Below are 19,420 nucleotides of genomic sequence, written 5' to 3'. Positions count from 1 at the left end.
GCGGCGATCAGGCGGATCAGACTCGCAAGTCCATGGAGCGACAGCTTGAAGCTCTGGAAAGGGATCTTGATGCTGCGCGGCGACAGGCTGAGCAAGATCTGGAGAGACAGCGGAAGTCTGGAAGAGATGCCGTGGAAGAGATCGACGCGAAATGGGAGAAAGAAATGGACCACGCACGGAGAGAATGGCGACAACGAGAAAACGAGTGGTCGACCCAACGAGAGCGACTAGGCAAAGGGCATGACGAAGACCTTGCTCGCCAGGAAACCGAGAAGTCGCTCCTCCGAGCGCAAGTCTCTCAACTCGAACTCGCACTTGACAACGAGCGACGGTCTATGGAACAGCTTCGATCCCGGCTTGTCCACGAACAGGATGCCCGCGAGGCCCTTGAATCTGCCCAATGCTCCCAGCGAGCGAAGATCGATTTCCTCGAATCGAACTCGCAGGCGCAAAGTCATGCCTTCACCGACATGCAGCGTCGTATGGACGAAGCCTTAGAACAAGCGGCGGAATGCGAAGAGAAGCTACGGAAGGAAGAGGCAGTGCGACGCAAGCTCCATAACCTCGTGCAAGAGCTGAAAGGCAATATTCGCGTCTTCTGTAGGGTACGCCCAGCTCTTGAAAACCATGGCGTTGAGGATTCGGCGGCCAAACTCGGCTTCCCGGACGTTGAGGCCGAAGGAAAGGAACTGACGGTGCTGGGGCCCGAGACTAAATCAGCTTTGGGCAACGTCACGGCATCTACGCATGCATTCTCCTTCGACAAAGTGTTCGGACCTGTGGCATCGAATTCCGACGTCTTCGACGAGATTGCTCAGCTAGTCCAGTCCGCACTTGACGGCTACAACGTCTGCATCTTCTGCTACGGCCAGACCGGCTCCGGCAAGACGTTCACCATGTCCTCCCCCGGCGACGGGATGATCCCCCGCGCTGTCGCGCAGATCTGGGAGGAGAAAGAGCGCCTCGCCTCCAAGGGCTGGACCTACGAGCTGACCGGCCAATTCGTCGAAGTCTACAACGAGACACTCAACGATCTCCTCGGCAACCCGGAAGACCTCGACAAGAAGAAGCTGGAAATCCGCCACGATGCCGCGCGGTCCCGAACCACCGTCGAGAACGCCAACGAGGAGCCGCTGGACTCGCCCGACCGCGTCCACGAGATGCTGGCGTCTGCGGTCAAGAACCGCAGCGTCGCGGCGACTAAATCGAATGAGCGGAGTAGTCGCAGCCATTCGGTGTTCATGCTGCGGTTGAAGGGGGTGAACTCGCAGACCGGGGAGCGGTGCGAGGGGGTGTTGAATCTCGTGGATCTAGCCGGGAGCGAGCGTGTAAAGAACTCCGGGGTCGAGGGGGCGAGGTTGAAAGAGACGCAGAATATCAATCGCAGTTTGAGCTGCTTGGGCGATGTCATCGCCGCGCTTGGGAGTCAGGGGAGTGGGAAGGATGGGAAGGAAGCTTTCATTCCGTACCGGAATAGCAAGGTATGTCTATCCCGTTTTGTGCGGCCCAGCGCGACTTTGAAGCTAATGACGGTTCTAGTTGACTTACCTACTGCAATACTCACTCGGAGGCAACTCCAAAACGCTCATGTTTGTGATGGTGAGCCCGATGCAAGACCATCTAGGCGAAACCCTCACCAGCCTGAAATTCGCTACCAAGGTTAGTACGCCTCTCGTCTAAAGTTACCACCCGTTAACCATGTCCTAGGTACATAACACCCACATTGGTACCGCAAGAAAGCAGAGCAAGATAAAAGATTGAGAAGCGTTGGGAACTTTTGTTCGTGTACACTATGACGGTATGGGCGTTGAATGTGAATTTCCGGGTTGGGGGTGGGACATTGTGACGCGGTTTGTCTTTCAACCGCCTGGTGGCACGGAAGGAAGTGTCGTTGTGCTAGGCCCCTTCGACCCAATGAGTTTGGTCGTTCTACGTGTAATGACATTGGAAATGTGTCTTGCGAAAATGCACGATAGATTCCCATCGAGGTTGTCAATTTGATTTATCTCATTCGATGCACAACTGAAGTCGCATGCCACTGTAACACATTATGAGCGAAACACAAGAACAGCAAACCGATTATTCGTCGCAGTTTCTCAGAGGACTTTCTGAAGTTCAGAGCAACGCAGCAGCGAAGAAAGCAAGTAGGCCAAATGTAGAAGCACCGGCGACATTAACTGCGGCCGCGGCACCCGTGAACTGCGGAGGCTTTCCCGTGGCAGTCGGAAGATGGGCCGAAGGCGTTACCGTCGCATTGTTCCCCCCACCGCCCCCCGACGTGCCGTTCGTAACCGGCGGCACGAGCGTGCAGTTGCTGACCCCCAACGAGGAGTTCAGACCGATCGTGAACAAGCCGGACCCGCTCGCGGCGCTCACCAGGACACTGAGCGGGCCGTCGTTGACGAGGTCAAGCGTGAGCGCCGCCACGCCGGCCGCGTTGATGCTGCCTGTTGTGAGCTCGGTTCCGGAGGCGTCGCGGATGCTGCCGTCGAGGGTCTGCTTTTCCAGGGCGGTGATGGTGATGTTGATCTTTTCGCCGGCGGTGCCGGTGTAGGTGAATGTGTTCGGGCCGTTCGAGTTGGAGCTGGCGGCGATGGAAAGGCCGGAGATGAGGATTGAGGAGACGTCGGTGCCGCCGTCGCTCGTGGTTAGTCCGTTGGCGAGAACGGTGCTGATGAACGCTTGTTGGGCGGAGTCGGTATCGACGGTTCGGAAGATCCCACCGGTGTTCAAAATGGCGCTGAGGACCTCGGGGTATGAGGGGGAGGAGCCGCTTGGAGAGAGAAATCCGAACGAGACCTTGATGGATGCATTCCCGGCTCTTTGAATCTCCGTGACGAGCTCGTCAGCGGAAGAGTCTTCACCGTCCGTCAAGACAATGATACCAGTGCGATCAGCAGTAGAACCAGAGTTCTGCTTTGTCAACTCGTCGTAAGCTGCCTTGACACCCTCGGCAATATAGGTGCCACCGCTAGAGTCAATACTACTAAAGCTTGGTCCGGCCCCGGCAGGGTCACCGAGGCCGTAGATGACAGTAGCACTATAGTCGAAGTCCACAACTGTGACGAGATCTGGCTGCTTTCCACCGGTCGCCCCGGCAGCAGTCACCAAGGCACTATTCAAGGTTCTACCAGCAACGACGCGAAGGTCATTTGGGTCGGTATCGAGGTTAGACCCCGACGAGTCAATCACGATACCGATCTTCCGACCTCCATTACCTAAGTTGATTTGGAGGCCTTGGCATGCATCGTTGGGGGAAGTTTGCCGTGCTTGTAGGCTGTTGGAATGGTAGGAAGGGGATGCAAAAGCAGACGAGAACAGCAAAGCTGGAACGATGAAGCGAGAGAATTGTGTCCTGAGCCTAGCGTTAGCACCATATGATACAGAAAATGGTCGTAGGGTCTCACATTTTATATAGCTAAACAGACGTTCGTCACTGTAGTGAACTGTAGCGAATGATGAAACAGAAGGCAACAGAAACCCAAGGGAGTACTGGAAGGAATGAGCTGGACTTTCTAAGATTCCAAACTGTATAGAAAGGAGAGGGTAACCCTCTAGATATACGGTCTGGAGGTTGCAGGTCCTCAATGATTACCCGACTTTGTTGTCAACCTCTCTACTGCCAGGGTCGGGCTGTGTAACATCACGATACCTGAAGAGTGTTTCCGCTCATTTCAGGCCAGCGCCAACAGTATCCAGCAGTATCGCCTAAACAGCTTTGTTTAACTCCCGGAGCGCCGCCCTGCCCTACGTCTGAAGCGAGCAGTCTAGACGGCGAACAGCTGGCACCAAATCATCACCGTTAGGTCGGCCAAGTATCAGTTTAGGCACCCAATAGGGCAAAAAAAGGGACAGACTGGACAAGGAGAGAAACGTCTGCAAGGATACCTGCTGTTCGGACTTGGTGTGCAGAACAGAAAGAAGAGGCTGAATCGGTATTTTAGGAAAATGAAGCAGAAGCTGGGAAATGCCACGAGACGGAAGATGCCGTTCATGAAGTTGAGTCCAGTCTCATCCAGTCGCAAACGGCGAACTGCATGGCGGTCTCGGCCTTTTATTGCTTTGGCTGCAGGTTGCCTTGCTCATCGCAGACATTGGTCGAGGAGTGTTGCACAGTTGGATGGTTTTGACGAGAGCTGAGGAAACGCCATCAAACCGCATGCCCTATCAATGTCACAGCCCTGCCTTGTGTTGGCTAGGAAAACCTACCACCATGAAATGCATATGACCCGGCGACAATTACCATGACAGTGATGTCTGGACTCTGGCGTGGCTGAGATTGAGTGTACGGACGTTGGAGTTGAATGTGAACAGTCCTCCCAGAGTACGGGGACAGCAACATCTTTCCTGGAGCCCAGACATGATAACAATCCCTGATTCCAAAATACATTTCCTTCCCCTATAACTGCAACAACAGTTCATTGCAGCGTCCAGGTTCAGAGGACTTGATTAGGGACATCGTGATGATGAACCTCCAGAGGGCAGAGGGAGTCAAAGTTGAGCATTTGGTCAGACAGCTGAAAGTGGGTTCGGTTCAGTGCACTGCAAATGCCAGTCGTGCAAGTCTGCCAACACATTCGTGTTGACGCGTATCGCAAGAAAACAATGATGATGGGATTTGAAACGTGCATTGTTTAATTCCCATCATGGACATGATCCTGATTCTTGTTTTCATTTCATCTACCCTTGGATTAGACTCAGTTCCCTGTCACGTCACTAATCACTTTCGAAGTGTCGCCTCTCGAGATGGTCTCTAAGCCAGCTGTTTCACAGCCCCTATATGAAAGCATCACACAGCCAGTCGTCCTCCATCGATTGGCAGATTGACGCCGGTTATGAACGAGGCCTCATCGCTTGCCAAAAATACCGCAGCAGCAGCAATATCGGCAGGTTCCGACATCCTCCTGAGCGGAACGCTTTGAGCGAAACGAGCTCGCTCCTCAGGCGTGTCTGGGACCCCCGAAAACATCTCCAGCAGTCCTGTCGCGCCACGGAGGGGGCAGAGTGAATTGATCCTGACGCCCATCGGCCCGTACTCTGCTGCAAGGCCCTGAGTGATCTAAGACACGTTCAGCTTCTCATCTCTAAGGAATGGTTCTCATCGGACGTTTACCGTGTTTACGAAGCCTTTGGTGCCTCCATAGAAGACCTGTCCAGGCCTGACTCTTGTACCAGCAACCGAGGACGTGTTGAGGAACACTCCTTGCTTTCGTTCGACGAAGTATGGCATGACTACGGCTACGCTTTGGTAGATGCTCTTGATGTTGACGTTGATAATCTTGTCAAACTCTTCTTCAGTCACCTCGATGCTTGGCTTCTTCTTATACGTGGTACCGGCATTATTCACCACGATGTCCAGCTTTCCAAATTTTTCTTTGGCGAACTCAAGTGCTTCTTTCCATGATTGCTGGCTGACGCAGTCGAACTCGATAAACACTGCTCTTCCTTGGCCTTCTGAACTCGTCTGTTCGATTTCGGCCTCGACTCGCCTTCCGTTTTCAACTGCGATGTCGGCGATGAGCACATGGGCGCCTTCGTTCGCAAAAGCCTTCGCTATCGCTTCTCCGAACCCTGAACCACCGCCTGTCACGATTGCAACTTTTCCATTTAGTCGACCCATCTTGAATTCTTTTCTCAGCCGTAAAACGTCAAGAGGCCACAGCATTCATGATCCGGGAAATATGTTGTCGTGCGGGGAAGTATATCGCTGCCATGATTGGACGCCGAGGAGTTTCTTCTTGCCTCTCCAAGCTGATTCGATACGAATTTAGCATGAGATTAGCTATGGGATTAGCTGATGACCAAGGGTCATTAACCGCTTCTATTCATTTGCCTTTTGCATATGACTACCCTGCTTTTACATGTAACTTACCGGCGTCTAAATGCCGATAGTAATTGCCTTCAGTTCTGTATATTCCTCCAAGCAATGAGCGCCGCCTTCCCTCCCAACACCGCTCTGTTTGATACCACCGAACGGCATCTCCACGGCACTAACTAGACCCACACTCACTCCAACCATTCCTGTTTCCAGTGCCTCTGCAACGCGCCAAATACGGCTGAAATCAGAGGTATAGAAGTACGACGCTAGACCGGTCGAAGTGCTGTTGGCGTACCTTACGGCCTCCTCTTCCTTCGCAAAAGGAACTAGAATTGCAAGAGGGCCGAATGTTTCCTCATTCGAGAATGCGAGGGATGCAAGGTTGTCCATTCCGGATGGTAAGCTCAGTATGGTCGGCGAAACAAAGTTTGGCCCCCTTGGGCTCTCGTCCGAGAGAAGAACTTTCGCGCCATGTTTCACGGCATCATCCCAGTGCTGCTGGACTTTTGCGAGTCCTTTGCCCGAGTACAATGGACCGTAATTCGTCTTTGGATCCCACACGGAGCCCGAAGTCAAGGCCTCCGGAACTCGTTTCGCCAACCTCTCTGCAAACTCTTGGAAAATCGTCTCGTGCACCAGAATTCGGTTCGCACACACGCAGGTTTGGCCCGACGACCGGAACTTACTGGCAATCAGCCCGTCGACCGCCTGTCCAAGTTTCGCATCTTCAAAGACGATGAACGGCGCGTTCCCGCCTAGCTCCATACTTGTCCGCTTCATCCTTTTCGCGCACTCTCCATTCAAGAACCGGCCAACCGCCGTGCTTCCTGTAAAACTCAGATGCCGCACTTTCGGATTCTCGCATAGTTCCGCTCCAATTTCCGGCGTTCTTTCCGGGCTCACGGTGACAACGTTAAACACACCGGGTGGATATCCTGCCCTTTCCGCCAGTTTCGCAAGAGCGATCGCGCAAAGTGGCGTTTCTGGCGCGGGCTTGCAGACAACAGTGTTCCCCACCGCGATCGCAGCGCCGGCTTTTCGAGCGATCATGGCGATCGGCGAATTCCAAGGGGTGATTGCTGCGACGACGCCCTGCGGCTGGCGAATTGTAATGATCCGGTTGTCAGGTCGCGCGGCAGGTATCGTTTCTCCGCCCACCTGTTCAATCAGGCCGTCGAACCAGTCGAGGTAGTCAGTCCCGTACTTGACGGTCCCCAGGGATTCGGTAAACGGCTTTCCTAGCTCCAGTGTACAGATGGCTGCAAGATCCTCCTTGTTGGCCTTGATAAGGTCGGCCCATTTTCGCAGTAGCGCCCGTCTCTCGCGGGCGGGTTTCCGGCGATACTCGAGAAATGATTCATGGGCTACGCCAATTGCTTCTTGTATTTCCCGGCGGCTGAGATCGGGTACGTGACAGATTGTCTGATCATCTTCAGGGTCTACCTCCCATCATCAGAATCTGCCATCCTTCACGAATGAATTATTCTTACCAAGGACTGCGAAAGACTTCCCTGTACTGGACTCAACCCATTTGCTGCCAATGAAGCATTTGTTGTCTAGCAAGCTCGGATCTTTGAGCTAGAGACTGTAAGCCCATACCACAGTTGCTAGGAAAGAAAGACTGACCTGATACGGGATGGTCTTAAGTAGTACGCTCATGTTTTCCCCGACTTTCGATGATCCGCGAATTCGTGTTGAAGCTATCTGCCGATGCGACGGAGAGCTTCACACCCTTGCCTATATATCTATTCCGAACCCCGCAGCCTCGGTTTTGTCAATTCATGATTGGACTTCCTGTCCCTTGAATATGATGCTAGTGAGCTATTACCGTCTCCACTCAAACTAGTCCTTCATCTCTATTCATCTTCTTCCTATTTTGTTAATAGTTAGCATCCCGTAAAGTGAATCGCGGATTGAAAGCACCAGTCTGGTTAGCGTTCCTGGATGAGATTCAAAATAGCGCCGTATTGTTGAAGATATATCAGGAAGGTCACTGTGGATATGGTACTCTTCATTATTGGCCCTACTACGCAGTTTTCCGCAACTTAACTTTCGAAATCCAAGCTTCACCTACCAAGAACGATTCCGTTGAATACTTGATATACCCCCCTGCCCGACGCAGCGCTCGTTATTGTCTCTAGCAAACCATGAGTCTACCGAAAGTTACTCAAGTCCGCCGCCTTGATGCAGGCTCTATGCACCTCCCCTCTCACCTGTTCATCTCTGAAGCCCCGCCATCGGGTGAGAACGAGCGTCTCAGCCCCTCCATGGCCTGGCTCATAACGCATCCTTCGCAAGGCCACATTCTCTTCGACCTTGGCCTTAACAAAGATACGTCAACCTACCCTCCGGCAGTTCAACATCGCCTGAAGACCGTCATTTCCACAGATGTGTCATTAGACGTCTTCGATAGCCTCAAAGCCAAAGGCGTCGAGCCTGAGGATATCAAGTGGATCATTCTGAGTCATCTGCATTATGACCATACGGGTGTCCCGAAACGGTTCAAGAACGCGAAGGTACTCGTTGGCCCGGGTGCATTGAGCCTTCTTACTGGAGACACGGCATATCCCAAGGACCCAGAGAGCATTTATGATTCAGATTTATTCCTCCCTGGCCAAGCAACCGAGCTCCCGGCTCCCGAAAGCAATCCGCTTGACGAATCCGGCCAACCGTTCTGGGAACGCGTCGGCCCATTCCCGGAAGCTCATAAACTATTCGCGGAGAACTGGATCTACATCGTCAACTCGCCCGGGCATCTAGCAGGCCACATCAATCTTTTCGTGCGGGCGAGCAGTAACAAGTGGGTGTTTCTCGCCGGCGACACATGCCACGATGTGACGATCCTCGATGGAACCTCAGATGTAGCGTTCTACCCCGACCCGTCTGGGAAAGGGATGAAGTGTGCGCATCAGGATAATGAGGAAGCGGAAGTTCACTTGAAAAGAGTCAGGAAGTTCAGAGATATGGGCGTAGAAGTCATATTGTCTCATGACTGGAGATGGATGGATCAGAACGCGGATAGGTTCCAGTGACTGGAGGAAGAGTCTGCCACGGCTATCCCTTCTTCCGTATCGCATTCTGCGGGTTCTCCGTTTCTTGCGAACTGAAGTCATTGAAACCTGAATTGATAAATGAGACGAAAGTCAAATACGCATATATTTACTAGACCGCCATACTGGTCACATATCGAGAATGTGCTGTTTTGCCCAACTTCTACCATTTATGGACCACCTTGAGAATGCTATTCTGAGTTTCTGACGGTATCGTAGATGGTATTGTTGAAGCAATCCCATGACCTCGGCTGTGCCAGCCCTTGTGACATCATATGGTAGTTAAGCGGGCTTGATTTTTACGGTACCTGGATTTGCTTTGAACATTCGATCATTTTGATCGCTTTTAAATATTTTCTTAAAAATGCAACCTATCGTACCTCCGCATTCTTCCATACTGTCGAAATCCGCGGCTATTACTTAGTCACTGCACCTTGTAGATTACATAAGATTACATAAGCCTGGGTGTATATACCCGTCAAGGTAAACTATGTACATAGCTACTTCTGACCGAATTGTTTCCGTGATTGACTGACACGCCAAAACGATCAACACATACCCCGTCATCAAGCGTTACGAGCGAAGTACCTTCAAGTAGAAGCAATTATGACATCCTTTCCCTCCGTCAATCTTCGAACGGCTCTGCTAGTCGCCCCTCTCATCTCCACATCCTGCTCGCTCTGGTTCGCCGCCGACCAACATTTCTTCCTGCAAATCTTCACGCGCCCGGAGTGCCGCGAGCGCAGCAACGTCTTACTCCCGGATTACTTCCGAGCCTTCTTCTCCGCTGGTCTCCCGCGGGTTGTCGGCTTACTAGGCATCACGACGTGGGCCTCAGTCGGGAGTATCTGGCAGGCACGGCCGCTGCTAGAGAGCCACGGATCGTTGAAGTGGTATATGGCGACGGCGGCACTGGCTGTCGGCCACCTGGTGTTTGTGCCAGCGGTGGCGCCGAGGATCCAGGGGATTGCGGAAGGTGGATTTGAGAGGGGGCATGGTGGCGGGCAGAAGTCGAACGTGGATCTGTTGCGGGAATGGTTGAGGATCAATATGGTTAGAACACTGACAACAGATCTGGGTGCTTGGCTGTGTTGTCTGATGGCCGTGTCAAAGACTCTCGGTTGATAGGGAATGCGGGCTAGATCAACATGACACTATGCCCGTATTCAGTCGAAAGTGCTAGCCCTGGCAATTCGATGATAGTTATCTGGTCTAGCTACACTCCGGAAGTTATTTGAAGGTGATAATATTAAGGACGAGAAGCATGCAAAGGGAAGGAAAGGTTTAGTTACATGACTAACTAACTTACTTCAAAATATCGATAGTTAGCCTGCTACATCAGACGATAGGGACTAAGTGGTACAGTACAGTATCAGTGTTCTGCTCCGCTATTCTAGCCCCACCTAACAACAGCTACGATGTCGTGCATCATATCGAGTCAAGCTCGAGAGTCTTCACCACATCAATGCTGACATGACAGAATCCCCAATGGCGGTTCGATGCCCTTCGAAACATGATTCTTTAGATAGCGGGGAGATCGGTTTAATTCCTTGTCAAGACTCCGGTAATAATAATCGATCAATGGGAGAACCTGGCATTGCGACCCCGCGTTTTGAGGGTATATGTAGGACCTCGGGGGCGGGGAACGGGTATGGAGATACGCAGGTCAGTAAAACAGTGCCGGAAATCGCTATGCGAGTTAAACGTTGGATATAACTCTTCCTCGATGAGAAATTTTGTTTAGAATATTCCATATACTCTGGCGACACCCCCGAATAAGGAACTCTCGAATCCAGCCGGGAAAGGGTCATAATCGACATATCCAACATCCAGACTCTAGAGCCATAGCTACGATTGTCCACTATGGCAGATACTACCGGCAGCAATGGGGCAACGAAATCCTACGATATCCCCAAAACATGCAAAGCGGGAGTAGTGAATGACATGGGACCCAACTTCTACGTGACGGTCGAAGAAGTTCCAGTTCCTGAGATCGGTATACCCTCTTCCCTCTCTCCACACTTGTCATAGCAGAGTCTAAAGTTCGCAGCGTCCGACGAAATTCTCCTCAAGATCAACTGCACTGGACTTTGTTACTCCGACATCCACTATATGCTCAACGACTTAGGCACTGAGTTCCCGAACATGGGTGACTTCGGAGTCCGCTCGCCAGGCCACGAGGGAGCAGGTGTAGTAGTCAAGGTTGGAGCAAACGTGTCCAACTATAAGGTTGGGGATCGCGCGGGTATGAAACCATTGATGGACTGTTGTGGGAGCTGTGAGCTGTGTTGGGGAGATATGTAAGGATCAACGATCAACCAACTCTATTCGTTTCATCTGCTGAATCGAACAACAGGGAAACGCACTGCCCGAAAGGCGTCCATGCAGGGTTGATGCGACCAGGTAAGATGCCATCAACTGAGTCCTTAAATACTTGTGAAGTGCAACGGGAACACGAAGAACGGACTTAGAGCAGGTACAAACCTTACTGACGCAACTCTCACTAGGTACCTACCAAGAATATATTGCGTGCCCCGCCAAATATCTCTCTCCCATCCCCGACGGCGTCTCTGACATAGTCGCCGGACCCATCATGTGCAGCGGCTCAACAATGTACCGCTCGCTCACCCGCTCCCCCCTTAAGCCCGGTAACTGGGCGTGTTTCCCCGGCGGCGGTGGCGGCGTGGGGATCCAAGGCGTGCAGCTTGCGAAAGCGATGGGCTTCCGGCCCATTGTCGTCGATACCGGCGCGGAGAAGAAAGACCTCGCCCTTCAAATGGGCGCGGAGCATTTCGTAGATTTCAAGGAAGTCGGGGATGCGGCGGCGGAGGTGGTGAAGCTAACGGATGGACTCGGCGCCCATGGGGTATTTGTAACTGCCCCGTTGGCGTATCAAAACGCGATCCCGATGACAGGAACGCGGCCCGGTGCGGCGGTGATGTGTATCGGCATTCCTCCAGCTCCGGCAGCAGATCTTGGGGCCAACCCTCTAAAGTACATTTTGCAAGGCCTGACCATCAAAGGGACAGTAATCGGGGGCATGGAGGACACACACCAAGCGCTTCTCTTCGCCCAACGTGGTCTCCTTCAGCAGATCTGTGAAGTGTTGCCGATCTCGCGCATGCCAGAGGGCGTGGAGAAGCTAAGGAAAGGACAAGTTGCGGGACGCATTGTGATTGACTTCAACGCATAGGATCAAGGGCAGCTGTAATCGGTTGGGAGATATATAGACACATCGTATGCAAGTCACCCGGACAATTCAGTCGAGCAGACGGAACTCTACTAGCCAATGACAGATATTGGAAAAACTGACGGAAGAAAAAAGACCGATGGTCCACAGGCGAATAGAATATGTAAAAGCCTAAACAATGCCGCGAATGTTCTGATATGACTGAAGGATTGCTGTCACCTACTGTCTGTGCGCCGGACATGGCATTGCGAATTTGCGATGGATGTTCGGACTTCGGGATATAAATGTTGGCAAAGCCGGGATGTATTCGCCGAAATGCCCATTTGGGCCATTTAAATGGTTCTTAGCCACATCCAATCCACCTAGAGCCGATGGCTAACTAGGTTTGTTAATTTCTCTGGTGATCGCGCGTCGGTTCCTAGTACATACGTATGTATTCTAAACCTGCCTCCGCGAATGGATTTTCCCTGCTCCCTGGCAGAAACTCCTGGCTCTAGATCTCACTATCATGCAAACGCGAACCGGTAGGTGAGTACCGTAGCGACTATCAGATCATGTTAGCACTACTCCAAACACTTGGCTATGTTACACCCAATATCACGGCAATCTGTGCCCCAAGGATGAAAAATGCGTCTCTGGATTATCATCGCCCGAGTTCCGACATCAGATCTTAGTGAGTAAACTGACAGACTAAGTTGGACAGCAACTTATATCAGCTAGAGTCACTGAGATATTTTGGCAGCTGAGCTCTTGGGGGTTCCAGCAGCTTCATCAAGCGCCGAGTTCGTTCCATCCCCACACTTGCTCCAGCAATCGTCATCCTCCATCTCACCCTTCACGTGTGATATGCAGCACTTCGAGTTTCGCATCGTAATTCTTCAAATATTTTCTCGGCGCGGAAACACTGGACCATCCGGACGATTTGGATCTTGTGAAAGAGGGGGGATACATTGGTGATTTGTCCACATCGAAATTCCGCTGTTTCGGAACGTCGGAAACGAAACTTGATATCAGCTCCCCGCCTATCAGAAATTCAGCGCATGTCGAAACGAACAGCTTAGCGAAGGAGAATTCCTTTCGCCGGTTCTCCTCACGCTCTTCCGACAGGCTTGCGCCTCGTGATCTCGATCCTTGCTGTCATTCACTTGATTGTTGAATGCAGATGGAGGTTGGAGATGCATTAGTTCGATGAGTGGACCCCGATGTGATGAATTGTGATCAAGCGCCCTTGCGCATTGGCCAGTCGGCTACTGTGCCTGAAAAAGCCGAACTTTCAACATCAAACCTTCGAAACTGCTGCGCTGAACATGTGTCTCCGTGTTCTAGTTTCCGACAGTTGGTTTCTAAGTACCGCTACATCCGGGGTTTCTCATTGAGTCGCCAGGGAAAGGAGTCAAGATAGGTGCGTTATGCATGCCGCCCTGTTCGTGTCATTCCTCTGGTAGTGAATGGTGTGATTCGGTGTATACTGCCAGTCAACGCATTGCTTTCGGCTCACTCCAAGGAGAGTGCAGGAGAGTCCATGTCTACCTTTGTCCGCCAATCGTAGCGATATGGCCATGAAGCTGATGGCAGTGAATGGCCAGCCTCTTGGTGATGATATTCAGTGCCGGGACTTTGATATCCGGTTCCCCCAGATCCCGTCTGGACCGGATATCTGGGTTTTGACATGCGCTTACCTCTTCAGAGCGGAGTTGTTGTTTGGGGGAACATAAATTCCCGTTCTTGCCCATTGTTTGGCCTCTAGCTGAAATCATTCCTTGAAACACATTATCGTCACTCCTTATAGCATTGCTTGGATAACGCTGAATCAAGATGCGTTCCTTAGGATTAGTATTGCTGGCCGCCAGCTCAGTCATGGAAATGGCGCGTGCAAAAGATGTCTTTGCCCATTTCATGGTATGTTCATTGTAGCTACTTTAGAGAGAACGCTTCTGACCATGTGAAGGTGCAAAACTCCTACTCCTACTCCCAGGCGGAATGGGAAACAGAAATATCCAAAGCAAAAGAGACCGGAATTGATGGCTTTGGTAAGATCAAGTGAATGTATCACACTGAACTTACGTTGATTAGTCCATAGCTCTGAACTGGATCCCTCCGTATTGTCAATCTCCCAATCTATCGTGGCAAATGGACCGCATAGCCGATGCTTTCGCTGCCGCGGAAGAACTTGGCTTCAAGCTTTTCCACTCCTTCGATATGGCGTATTACCCGGGCGGGCCTGGGTGCTCGGGAACGGGATGGACGGCAGAACTCATTGCTGACCAACTCAACACCAACAAGGACTCTTCAGCAATGTATAAATGGAACGGCGCGATTCTCGTCTCAACGTATGCAGGAACCAATTACGGAAATGATCTCTTCCGAGGCGTAAAGGACCAGGCTAGATCTCGAGGGTTCGAGGTCAGCATTGCACCTGCCCTTACCGATTTCGCTCAGGACGCCCAACGCATCGCCCCAGATCAATGTGCGCGTAATTTAATTAACCAGTTTCCTGAGATTGATGGCTTCTTCAATTGGCAAGCCTGGCCACTCGATGTCCCAAGCAACTTGACTGCACAGGCAGACGTCGAGTTTAAGGAAGCATTGAAATCCACAGGGCGTACTGGGCCATATATCATGGGTTAGTCTCCGTCTTGCATCGGTGATAGTAACGACTCTAATCAAATCGCAGCTGTCGCACCCTGGCAGTTCAAGGATCTCGGCGGCGACTCGTGGGTCCAGAACTCCGACACTCTGTTTAAATACAGATGGGAAGATGCCATTGATACCGTGAACCCCGATATAATCGAGATCCTCACCTGGAACGACTACGCCGAGTCATCCTATATTGCCGATTTGCCTCCCAAGTCCGAAGACGGTCCAGGTTCTGTCCAGCTCTTCGACCAAGGCAACTATGTCTACGGAATGTCCCATGCCGCGTGGCGCACCATGACCTCCTATTACATCCAGTGGTACAAGACCGGCTCCCGGCCAACCGTCACCTCTGACCACGCCGTTCTGTGGTATCGTCCGTACCCGAAGTCCGCGCAAAGTTCCAGCGGCAACGGCAGTTCCAGCGTCCGAAATAGCGCCGGTCCGCAAGACGCGGTCTTCATCTGGGCCTTGGTATCCAAGCCGTCCACCATCTCGACCTCCGTTGGCGCGAACTACGGAATCCTCTTCGACGTCCATGAAGCGTCGGTTCCGACAATGTATCGCGTCGATTTTCCGCGGGACTTTGTCGTCGATATCCATCCCATGACGGCGGTGCTGCGGGATGGGACCACGGTACAGGCTGCCGACGGGAAAACGCCCATCACTAAAAACCCGACATGGACAAACATGAATGCCGCCGTTGTCGGAGCCGGACCTCTCGTGCTAACTTTTGGCTCCTCTTCGGGTACCAGGCGTGCCATTCCATGGACCGCTTGATCCTCCTGGCTAGTGATTCATATCCTTATCGGGCCTTCGATCATAGATAAGGGTGAGAAACATGAACAAGCCAGTTTGGACTCAAAGAATAGGGACTGGGGATCATGATATGACTGAAATGAGGTATGACTTGGAAAGTCCATTTGAATTGGGTCTATGATATGAACTATGCATTCGAACTTTCGCTGTATATAGAATCGAACTGAATCATCACGACTCTGTACATAGCAAGGATAGAACATACACGCTGGATCGTTCTTCAGTGTCTTAGACCTGTTCTAGGAACCCCATTACGGGATCGAACCAAATAGCAAGTGGGGAATCGGCTTGAATCAATTGTTAAGAGAGAAAACACCCCTGCTTTGAAAAAGATCTGTCGACGTTGAGAGGGACGATGTCGTCGATTCATAGGACACCTGGAGAAACAACATGAAGGCGTAAGTATGGGCATAAGGGGTATATTGACATGATGAACCCGCGAGAATAGATCGCTGCTCTATGAAGATATCGATGTGCTGAACTTCGTTCCGGTATAGATGGCTTAAGGGAGGAAGATCGGACAGTTTGGCCAACCGGCGATGTGGAAGAAGTCATTGGCGGTCTAGACGGATCCCTCCTCGCTCACATAGGCATAGTAGTACGATCGAGAGAGCTTAATCAAATAATAGGACAAGATGATGAATGAGTTAGTTGGATCTCTCCATTTGTGTATTAATATGACTAAAAACTATACGCTCTAGCATAGAGAGCCGAATAACGTGGGACAATACACACTATCATCCTATTGTAAGGATTCCATAGTAGATTTAACATACAGTATGATTCCCTTCCGAACGCCTTGCAAATGCGGATAACCAATCCTTAACTTGTAAATTTCGTCCTCAGAACGCATCAGATCCAACTCGACCTCTAATCTCCCAGAACTGCGCCCACCGCTCTGCACACACATCGGCAACCCAACAGCCAGCGAAATGAACAGCAATATCGCCTACTTGCCAGCCCATGTCCCCATCGCCCTCGGAATAGCCATTGATCGTTCGCTGCTGGATCAAGCCAATGTTTTTGCGGATGACGGCATGGTTCTTAACAAGATGTAACTACCACGATGGTTAGTAAAATGCGTATAAGATAACCTAGAGAACAGCGAGTGTATCAACGGGTCCAGCACTCACCAAAGCATCCTGCTCCTTTCCCACCCAGTCCTGCTCCCTCAACAACGGATCCCCCCACATATCCAACAACATCTTACTCCACGCGCTCCTCCGAATCAAAAAGCTTCCCGCATTCAACCCATTCTGATCCTGACTGATCAAAAAATCCATTGTCTGCCAATCCGCCTCCGCGCGCGTCCTCGCCCCGGGGATCGCGCTCCAATTCCCGTATTGCACGAAGTCCGAATCGCTCTTATACGCCCGCCGCAGTGCCGCCTCCGACAGCACCACGTCCTGCATCGTTCGATTCGGCGTCATGATGATGGCGTCCAAGTCCAGCCACCACACCCACTCGACCGCGGGGTTCTTCGCGAACGTCTCCGCGATGGCGGGGAGCTTCGCCCACACGGCGTGCGCGCCGCCGAGGTCGAAGCCGGAGATGTTGACAAACTGGTACACGTAGCCGTGGTGGGCGCAGTATTCGCGGCGGTTGGCGGCCGTCTGCTCGACGATGTTGGGGATGCCGCCGTTGTGGCCCTTGCCGTCGGTGGCGGTCAGGAGGGCAATTTGGCTGGGTTGGGGCCCGGAGGGGTCGAAGGTGACGGGGGCGGAGGGGACGGTGAAGTTGGGTTTGAAGATGTTGGGGTGGGGTACGGTATCGGAGGGAGAAGGGGCCTCGGGGGTCTCGGAGGTTTCGGAGGACGTCGAGGGTGCGGATGGGACTTCGATGGTGGAAGTAGATTCGGGGGCGGTCGTTGACGTGCTTTGATGGTCGTGGACGTTGGTCGCCCACGGGGGATTTGCGACGTTTATCGCAGGCTCACCGTTGGACGAAGATGACGCGGATTCGGCACTACTTGGTTCTCCATATCCGTATTCCGATTCCGGGTCAATCTTCTCCTTCTCGCTCTGGCCAGGAAGGGGGTTTGTCGACGCGGCCGATTCCGCCGAAGGGGGTGGCTGCCCAAATGATGCCCAGTCGCCTGCACTCCATGATCCGACCGACCACGTTGTCGGGCTGTCCGAGCCGCTCGTGCGGAGGAGTTGGAAACTGACGATGAATATCAGGATGACCACCGCAACGGCGGCATAACTGCGGAAAGGGTTCTGTTAGTGAGTGTCCACCTTCGGCAACTCAAGGCGTGGTATATTGATCGTCTCGTTTTGTGGGGTATATAGGATCGCAACTTACTTGCGTGCCAGTCGCGACGGCATTTGTTCCGACCTAGGGTCACCGGAAGCTTATAAGGGTGAATGATCCGAAAGATTCGCGATATCGAAGACGTGAGTATATCGCACCCAAGTGCATAATTCCCGAGCTAGATGTCAAACACAGATGTCAAGCTGTCAAACAGGAAGAACTAAGAAGAGTAACTCCAGAAAGAAAATCTTCGATGCGATGCGATCCCTTGCATCACGTATCGCCTGGTAGCACCAGAGATAAAAGGAGTGACTTTATCGTCCCGTCCCTACTGCAAACCTAGATCTATTACGGAGTAGCCTCGCTGAAATTACCCGGCGTGCCGGGAAATGTTTCTCGCCAGTCGCCACTGATCCTAGCCCGGCAATCAAGCCGGTTTATTTGTGGCGCTATCAGCCCAGTCAGCTATCCAACACGATGCCCATTAGCCTTAAACGTGAAAGCTTTCTACGTTGTCGCGCTGTAATAAGATTGATTCCCGGGTTCAAGTAATATGCCCTTTCTTCTTGAGATAGGGTTTGGATTGTTGAACTCATTCAAGTTGAGGAGAGAGGACTGGTTACCCCATCAATGCGGTACCACCCGCCATGATGGACCCCTTGGATTAAGCAATCAGTCATCAGATTTATGGGGTCAGCCAGCCAGGTTCCTAGTCATATCACACTTCAGCTGGGAGGCGGGAACTAATATTTCCACCCCCGTTCTATGTATTATTAGCCCTATCCCTTGTACACGGGATTCTCGGGATATCAACTTCCTCCTCGCTTTATCTGAAACTTTGATCGCAATCTGATGCTTTATTGCTCTGACTACTGACATCATAACCGGTGAGATGAAAAGAGTATGAGAAAATTCAAGTTGCTGCCGTCGTCTCTTATGTCCCCTTCCGAGTTCTGAATGCACTTGTACGAGGGTACTATGTATCGTGTCACAGTCGTTCATCCGTCTTGGTCTGCTTCAATGACGTGGTTTCTTGATGCTCTGCCTGCCGTCTTCTACGAATGCTCTCGAGTTTTCCTATCATGTCACAGTTATTGATTCAGATTCATCGTACTTTGTCCTTTCAACAGGTCGTATGCTTCCCAGAGATCCATCTTGGAATCTGTATCAGTGTGCAATGAAGGCATCTGAAGCAGACAGGTCGATTTTGGGATAACAGTTCCGTCTTGAGAAGATTTCATATTAGTTGCGTAGCTCGAATCATCAGAAATGGCTCGCTGTGGTGACACGGTGAAGCAATGGCATCGCCTTCGGATGCTGGGTCGGTGGTACTGAGATGCAGGCGTCCCATCACCGGAGGTATGCGGCGACATTGTGAGAAACTTCATATCTGTATTAGCCCGCTGAAAGACCAATTCTTGACTCTTCACTTTACTTGACGAACTTCGGGGCATGGCTGGATATGTTACACGTAATCCGAACAATTTCCTTCCTGATGAACTCCCTCGACCTGCCCTTCCCACACTCAGGTGCGCCGGCATCCGGTAGAACCGTAAGAAGAGTATGGGCTTAGAAAAGGCGGTACCGTTCCTCGCCTATGACCATTTTAAGGAAACGCTCATGGCGCGTATGGAAGAGTTGCGGTTCATCGTGAAT

The 19,420-nt window shown here is 51.8% G+C and overlaps 10 protein-coding genes across 10 annotated transcripts; 5 read left to right on the top strand and 5 right to left on the bottom strand.

Moving 5' to 3' along the window:
* Positions 1–32: 32 nt before the first annotated feature.
* P152DRAFT_468884 (kinesin) lies at positions 33–1,761 on the top strand (the record flags this gene model as incomplete). The annotated part of the gene is made up of 3 exons (XM_033680853.1): positions 33–1,481; positions 1,540–1,659; positions 1,708–1,761. The coding sequence occupies 3 exons, from the start codon at positions 33–35 to the stop codon at positions 1,759–1,761; spliced, it is 1,623 nt and encodes a 540-aa protein (XP_033530237.1).
* A 354-nt stretch (positions 1,762–2,115) lies between these two features.
* On the bottom strand, positions 2,116–3,234 carry P152DRAFT_405120 (uncharacterized protein; the record flags this gene model as incomplete). The annotated part of the gene is made up of 1 exon (XM_033676803.1): positions 2,116–3,234. A coding segment is annotated over one exon (1,119 nt), but the record flags the coding sequence as incomplete, so codon positions are not given.
* A 1,337-nt stretch (positions 3,235–4,571) lies between these two features.
* Positions 4,572–5,766, bottom strand: P152DRAFT_462328 (putative alcohol dehydrogenase). The gene is made up of 2 exons (XM_033680317.1): positions 5,114–5,766; positions 4,572–5,059 (listed from the first exon to the last, which is right to left on the bottom strand). The coding sequence occupies exons 1-2, from the start codon at positions 5,618–5,620 to the stop codon at positions 4,790–4,792; spliced, it is 777 nt and encodes a 258-aa protein (XP_033530235.1). The 5' UTR covers positions 5,621–5,766; the 3' UTR covers positions 4,572–4,789.
* A 28-nt stretch (positions 5,767–5,794) lies between these two features.
* Positions 5,795–7,513, bottom strand: P152DRAFT_509741 (aldehyde dehydrogenase). Its single transcript, XM_033682626.1, has 3 exons — positions 7,445–7,513; positions 7,309–7,396; positions 5,795–7,257 (listed from the first exon to the last, which is right to left on the bottom strand). Exons 1-3 carry the CDS (start codon positions 7,475–7,477, stop codon positions 5,879–5,881), a joined length of 1,500 nt encoding a protein of 499 aa, XP_033530234.1. The 5' UTR covers positions 7,478–7,513; the 3' UTR covers positions 5,795–5,878.
* Positions 7,514–7,616: 103 nt separating this feature from the next.
* P152DRAFT_462326 (Metallo-hydrolase/oxidoreductase) lies at positions 7,617–9,116 on the top strand. Its single transcript, XM_033680316.1, has one exon. The coding sequence runs from the start codon at positions 7,966–7,968 to the stop codon at positions 8,848–8,850; it is 885 nt and encodes a 294-aa protein (XP_033530233.1). The 5' UTR covers positions 7,617–7,965; the 3' UTR covers positions 8,851–9,116.
* Positions 9,117–9,243: 127 nt separating this feature from the next.
* On the top strand, positions 9,244–10,276 carry P152DRAFT_424484 (uncharacterized protein). The gene has a single exon (XM_033677221.1). The coding sequence runs from the start codon at positions 9,475–9,477 to the stop codon at positions 9,991–9,993; it is 519 nt and encodes a 172-aa protein (XP_033530232.1). The 5' UTR covers positions 9,244–9,474; the 3' UTR covers positions 9,994–10,276.
* Positions 10,277–10,335: 59 nt separating this feature from the next.
* On the top strand, positions 10,336–12,243 carry P152DRAFT_462325 (putative alcohol dehydrogenase). The gene is made up of 4 exons (XM_033680315.1): positions 10,336–10,864; positions 10,919–11,168; positions 11,225–11,271; positions 11,376–12,243. Exons 1-4 carry the CDS (start codon positions 10,732–10,734, stop codon positions 12,059–12,061), a joined length of 1,116 nt encoding a protein of 371 aa, XP_033530231.1. The 5' UTR covers positions 10,336–10,731; the 3' UTR covers positions 12,062–12,243.
* A 1,678-nt stretch (positions 12,244–13,921) lies between these two features.
* P152DRAFT_405097 (glycoside hydrolase) lies at positions 13,922–15,472 on the top strand (the record flags this gene model as incomplete). The annotated part of the gene is made up of 4 exons (XM_033676801.1): positions 13,922–13,957; positions 14,007–14,088; positions 14,139–14,681; positions 14,733–15,472. 4 exons carry the CDS (start codon positions 13,922–13,924, stop codon positions 15,470–15,472), a joined length of 1,401 nt encoding a protein of 466 aa, XP_033530230.1.
* An 881-nt stretch (positions 15,473–16,353) lies between these two features.
* Positions 16,354–17,226, bottom strand: P152DRAFT_405036 (galactosyl transferase; the record flags this gene model as incomplete). Its single annotated transcript, XM_033676794.1, has 2 exons — positions 16,354–16,569; positions 16,645–17,226. Coding segments are annotated over 2 exons (798 nt in total), but the record flags the coding sequence as incomplete, so codon positions are not given.
* A 1,510-nt stretch (positions 17,227–18,736) lies between these two features.
* Positions 18,737–19,413, bottom strand: P152DRAFT_214344 (uncharacterized protein). Its single transcript, XM_033674441.1, has one exon. It carries the CDS (start codon positions 19,303–19,305, stop codon positions 18,856–18,858), a length of 450 nt encoding a protein of 149 aa, XP_033530228.1. The 5' UTR covers positions 19,306–19,413; the 3' UTR covers positions 18,737–18,855.
* Positions 19,414–19,420: the final 7 nt, after the last annotated feature.

The sequence above is a fragment of the Eremomyces bilateralis genome, assembly GCF_010015585.1.
Source record: "Eremomyces bilateralis CBS 781.70 unplaced genomic scaffold P152scaffold_33, whole genome shotgun sequence".
NCBI classification, from domain to species: Eukaryota; Fungi; Ascomycota; class Dothideomycetes; order Eremomycetales; family Eremomycetaceae; genus Eremomyces; species Eremomyces bilateralis.
Note: the sequence above shows the minus strand (reverse complement) of the source record. Positions and strands in the feature narration are given on the sequence as shown.

What these genes read in the sequence shown, in the direction of transcription:
- P152DRAFT_462328 (XM_033680317.1), bottom strand. Translation starts at nt 5,620, where the DNA reads ATGGGTCGACTAAATGGAAAAGTTGCAATCGTGACAGGCGGTGGTTCA. An exon ending in CCAAAGGCTTCGTAAACACG is followed by an intron (nt 5,060 to 5,113) that starts GTAAACGTCCGA and finishes AACGTGTCTTAG; the next exon opens with ATCACTCAGGGCCTTGCAGC.
- P152DRAFT_509741 (XM_033682626.1), bottom strand. Translation starts at nt 7,477, where the DNA reads ATGAGCGTACTACTTAAGACCATCCCGTATCAG. An exon ending in TTAAGACCATCCCGTATCAG is followed by an intron (nt 7,397 to 7,444) that starts GTCAGTCTTTCT and finishes TACAGTCTCTAG; the next exon opens with CTCAAAGATCCGAGCTTGCT. An exon ending in GAAGTCTTTCGCAGTCCTTG is followed by an intron (nt 7,258 to 7,308) that starts GTAAGAATAATT and finishes GATGGGAGGTAG; the next exon opens with ACCCTGAAGATGATCAGACA.
- P152DRAFT_462326 (XM_033680316.1), top strand. Translation starts at nt 7,966, where the DNA reads ATGAGTCTACCGAAAGTTACTCAAGTCCGCCGCCTTGATGCAGGCTCT.
- P152DRAFT_424484 (XM_033677221.1), top strand. Translation starts at nt 9,475, where the DNA reads ATGACATCCTTTCCCTCCGTCAATCTTCGAACGGCTCTGCTAGTCGCC.
- P152DRAFT_462325 (XM_033680315.1), top strand. Translation starts at nt 10,732, where the DNA reads ATGGCAGATACTACCGGCAGCAATGGGGCAACGAAATCCTACGATATC. An exon ending in GAGCTGTGTTGGGGAGATAT is followed by an intron (nt 11,169 to 11,224) that starts GTAAGGATCAAC and finishes ATCGAACAACAG; the next exon opens with GGAAACGCACTGCCCGAAAG. An exon ending in TGCAGGGTTGATGCGACCAG is followed by an intron (nt 11,272 to 11,375) that starts GTAAGATGCCAT and finishes AACTCTCACTAG; the next exon opens with GTACCTACCAAGAATATATT.
- P152DRAFT_214344 (XM_033674441.1), bottom strand. Translation starts at nt 19,305, where the DNA reads ATGCCGGCGCACCTGAGTGTGGGAAGGGCAGGTCGAGGGAGTTCATCA.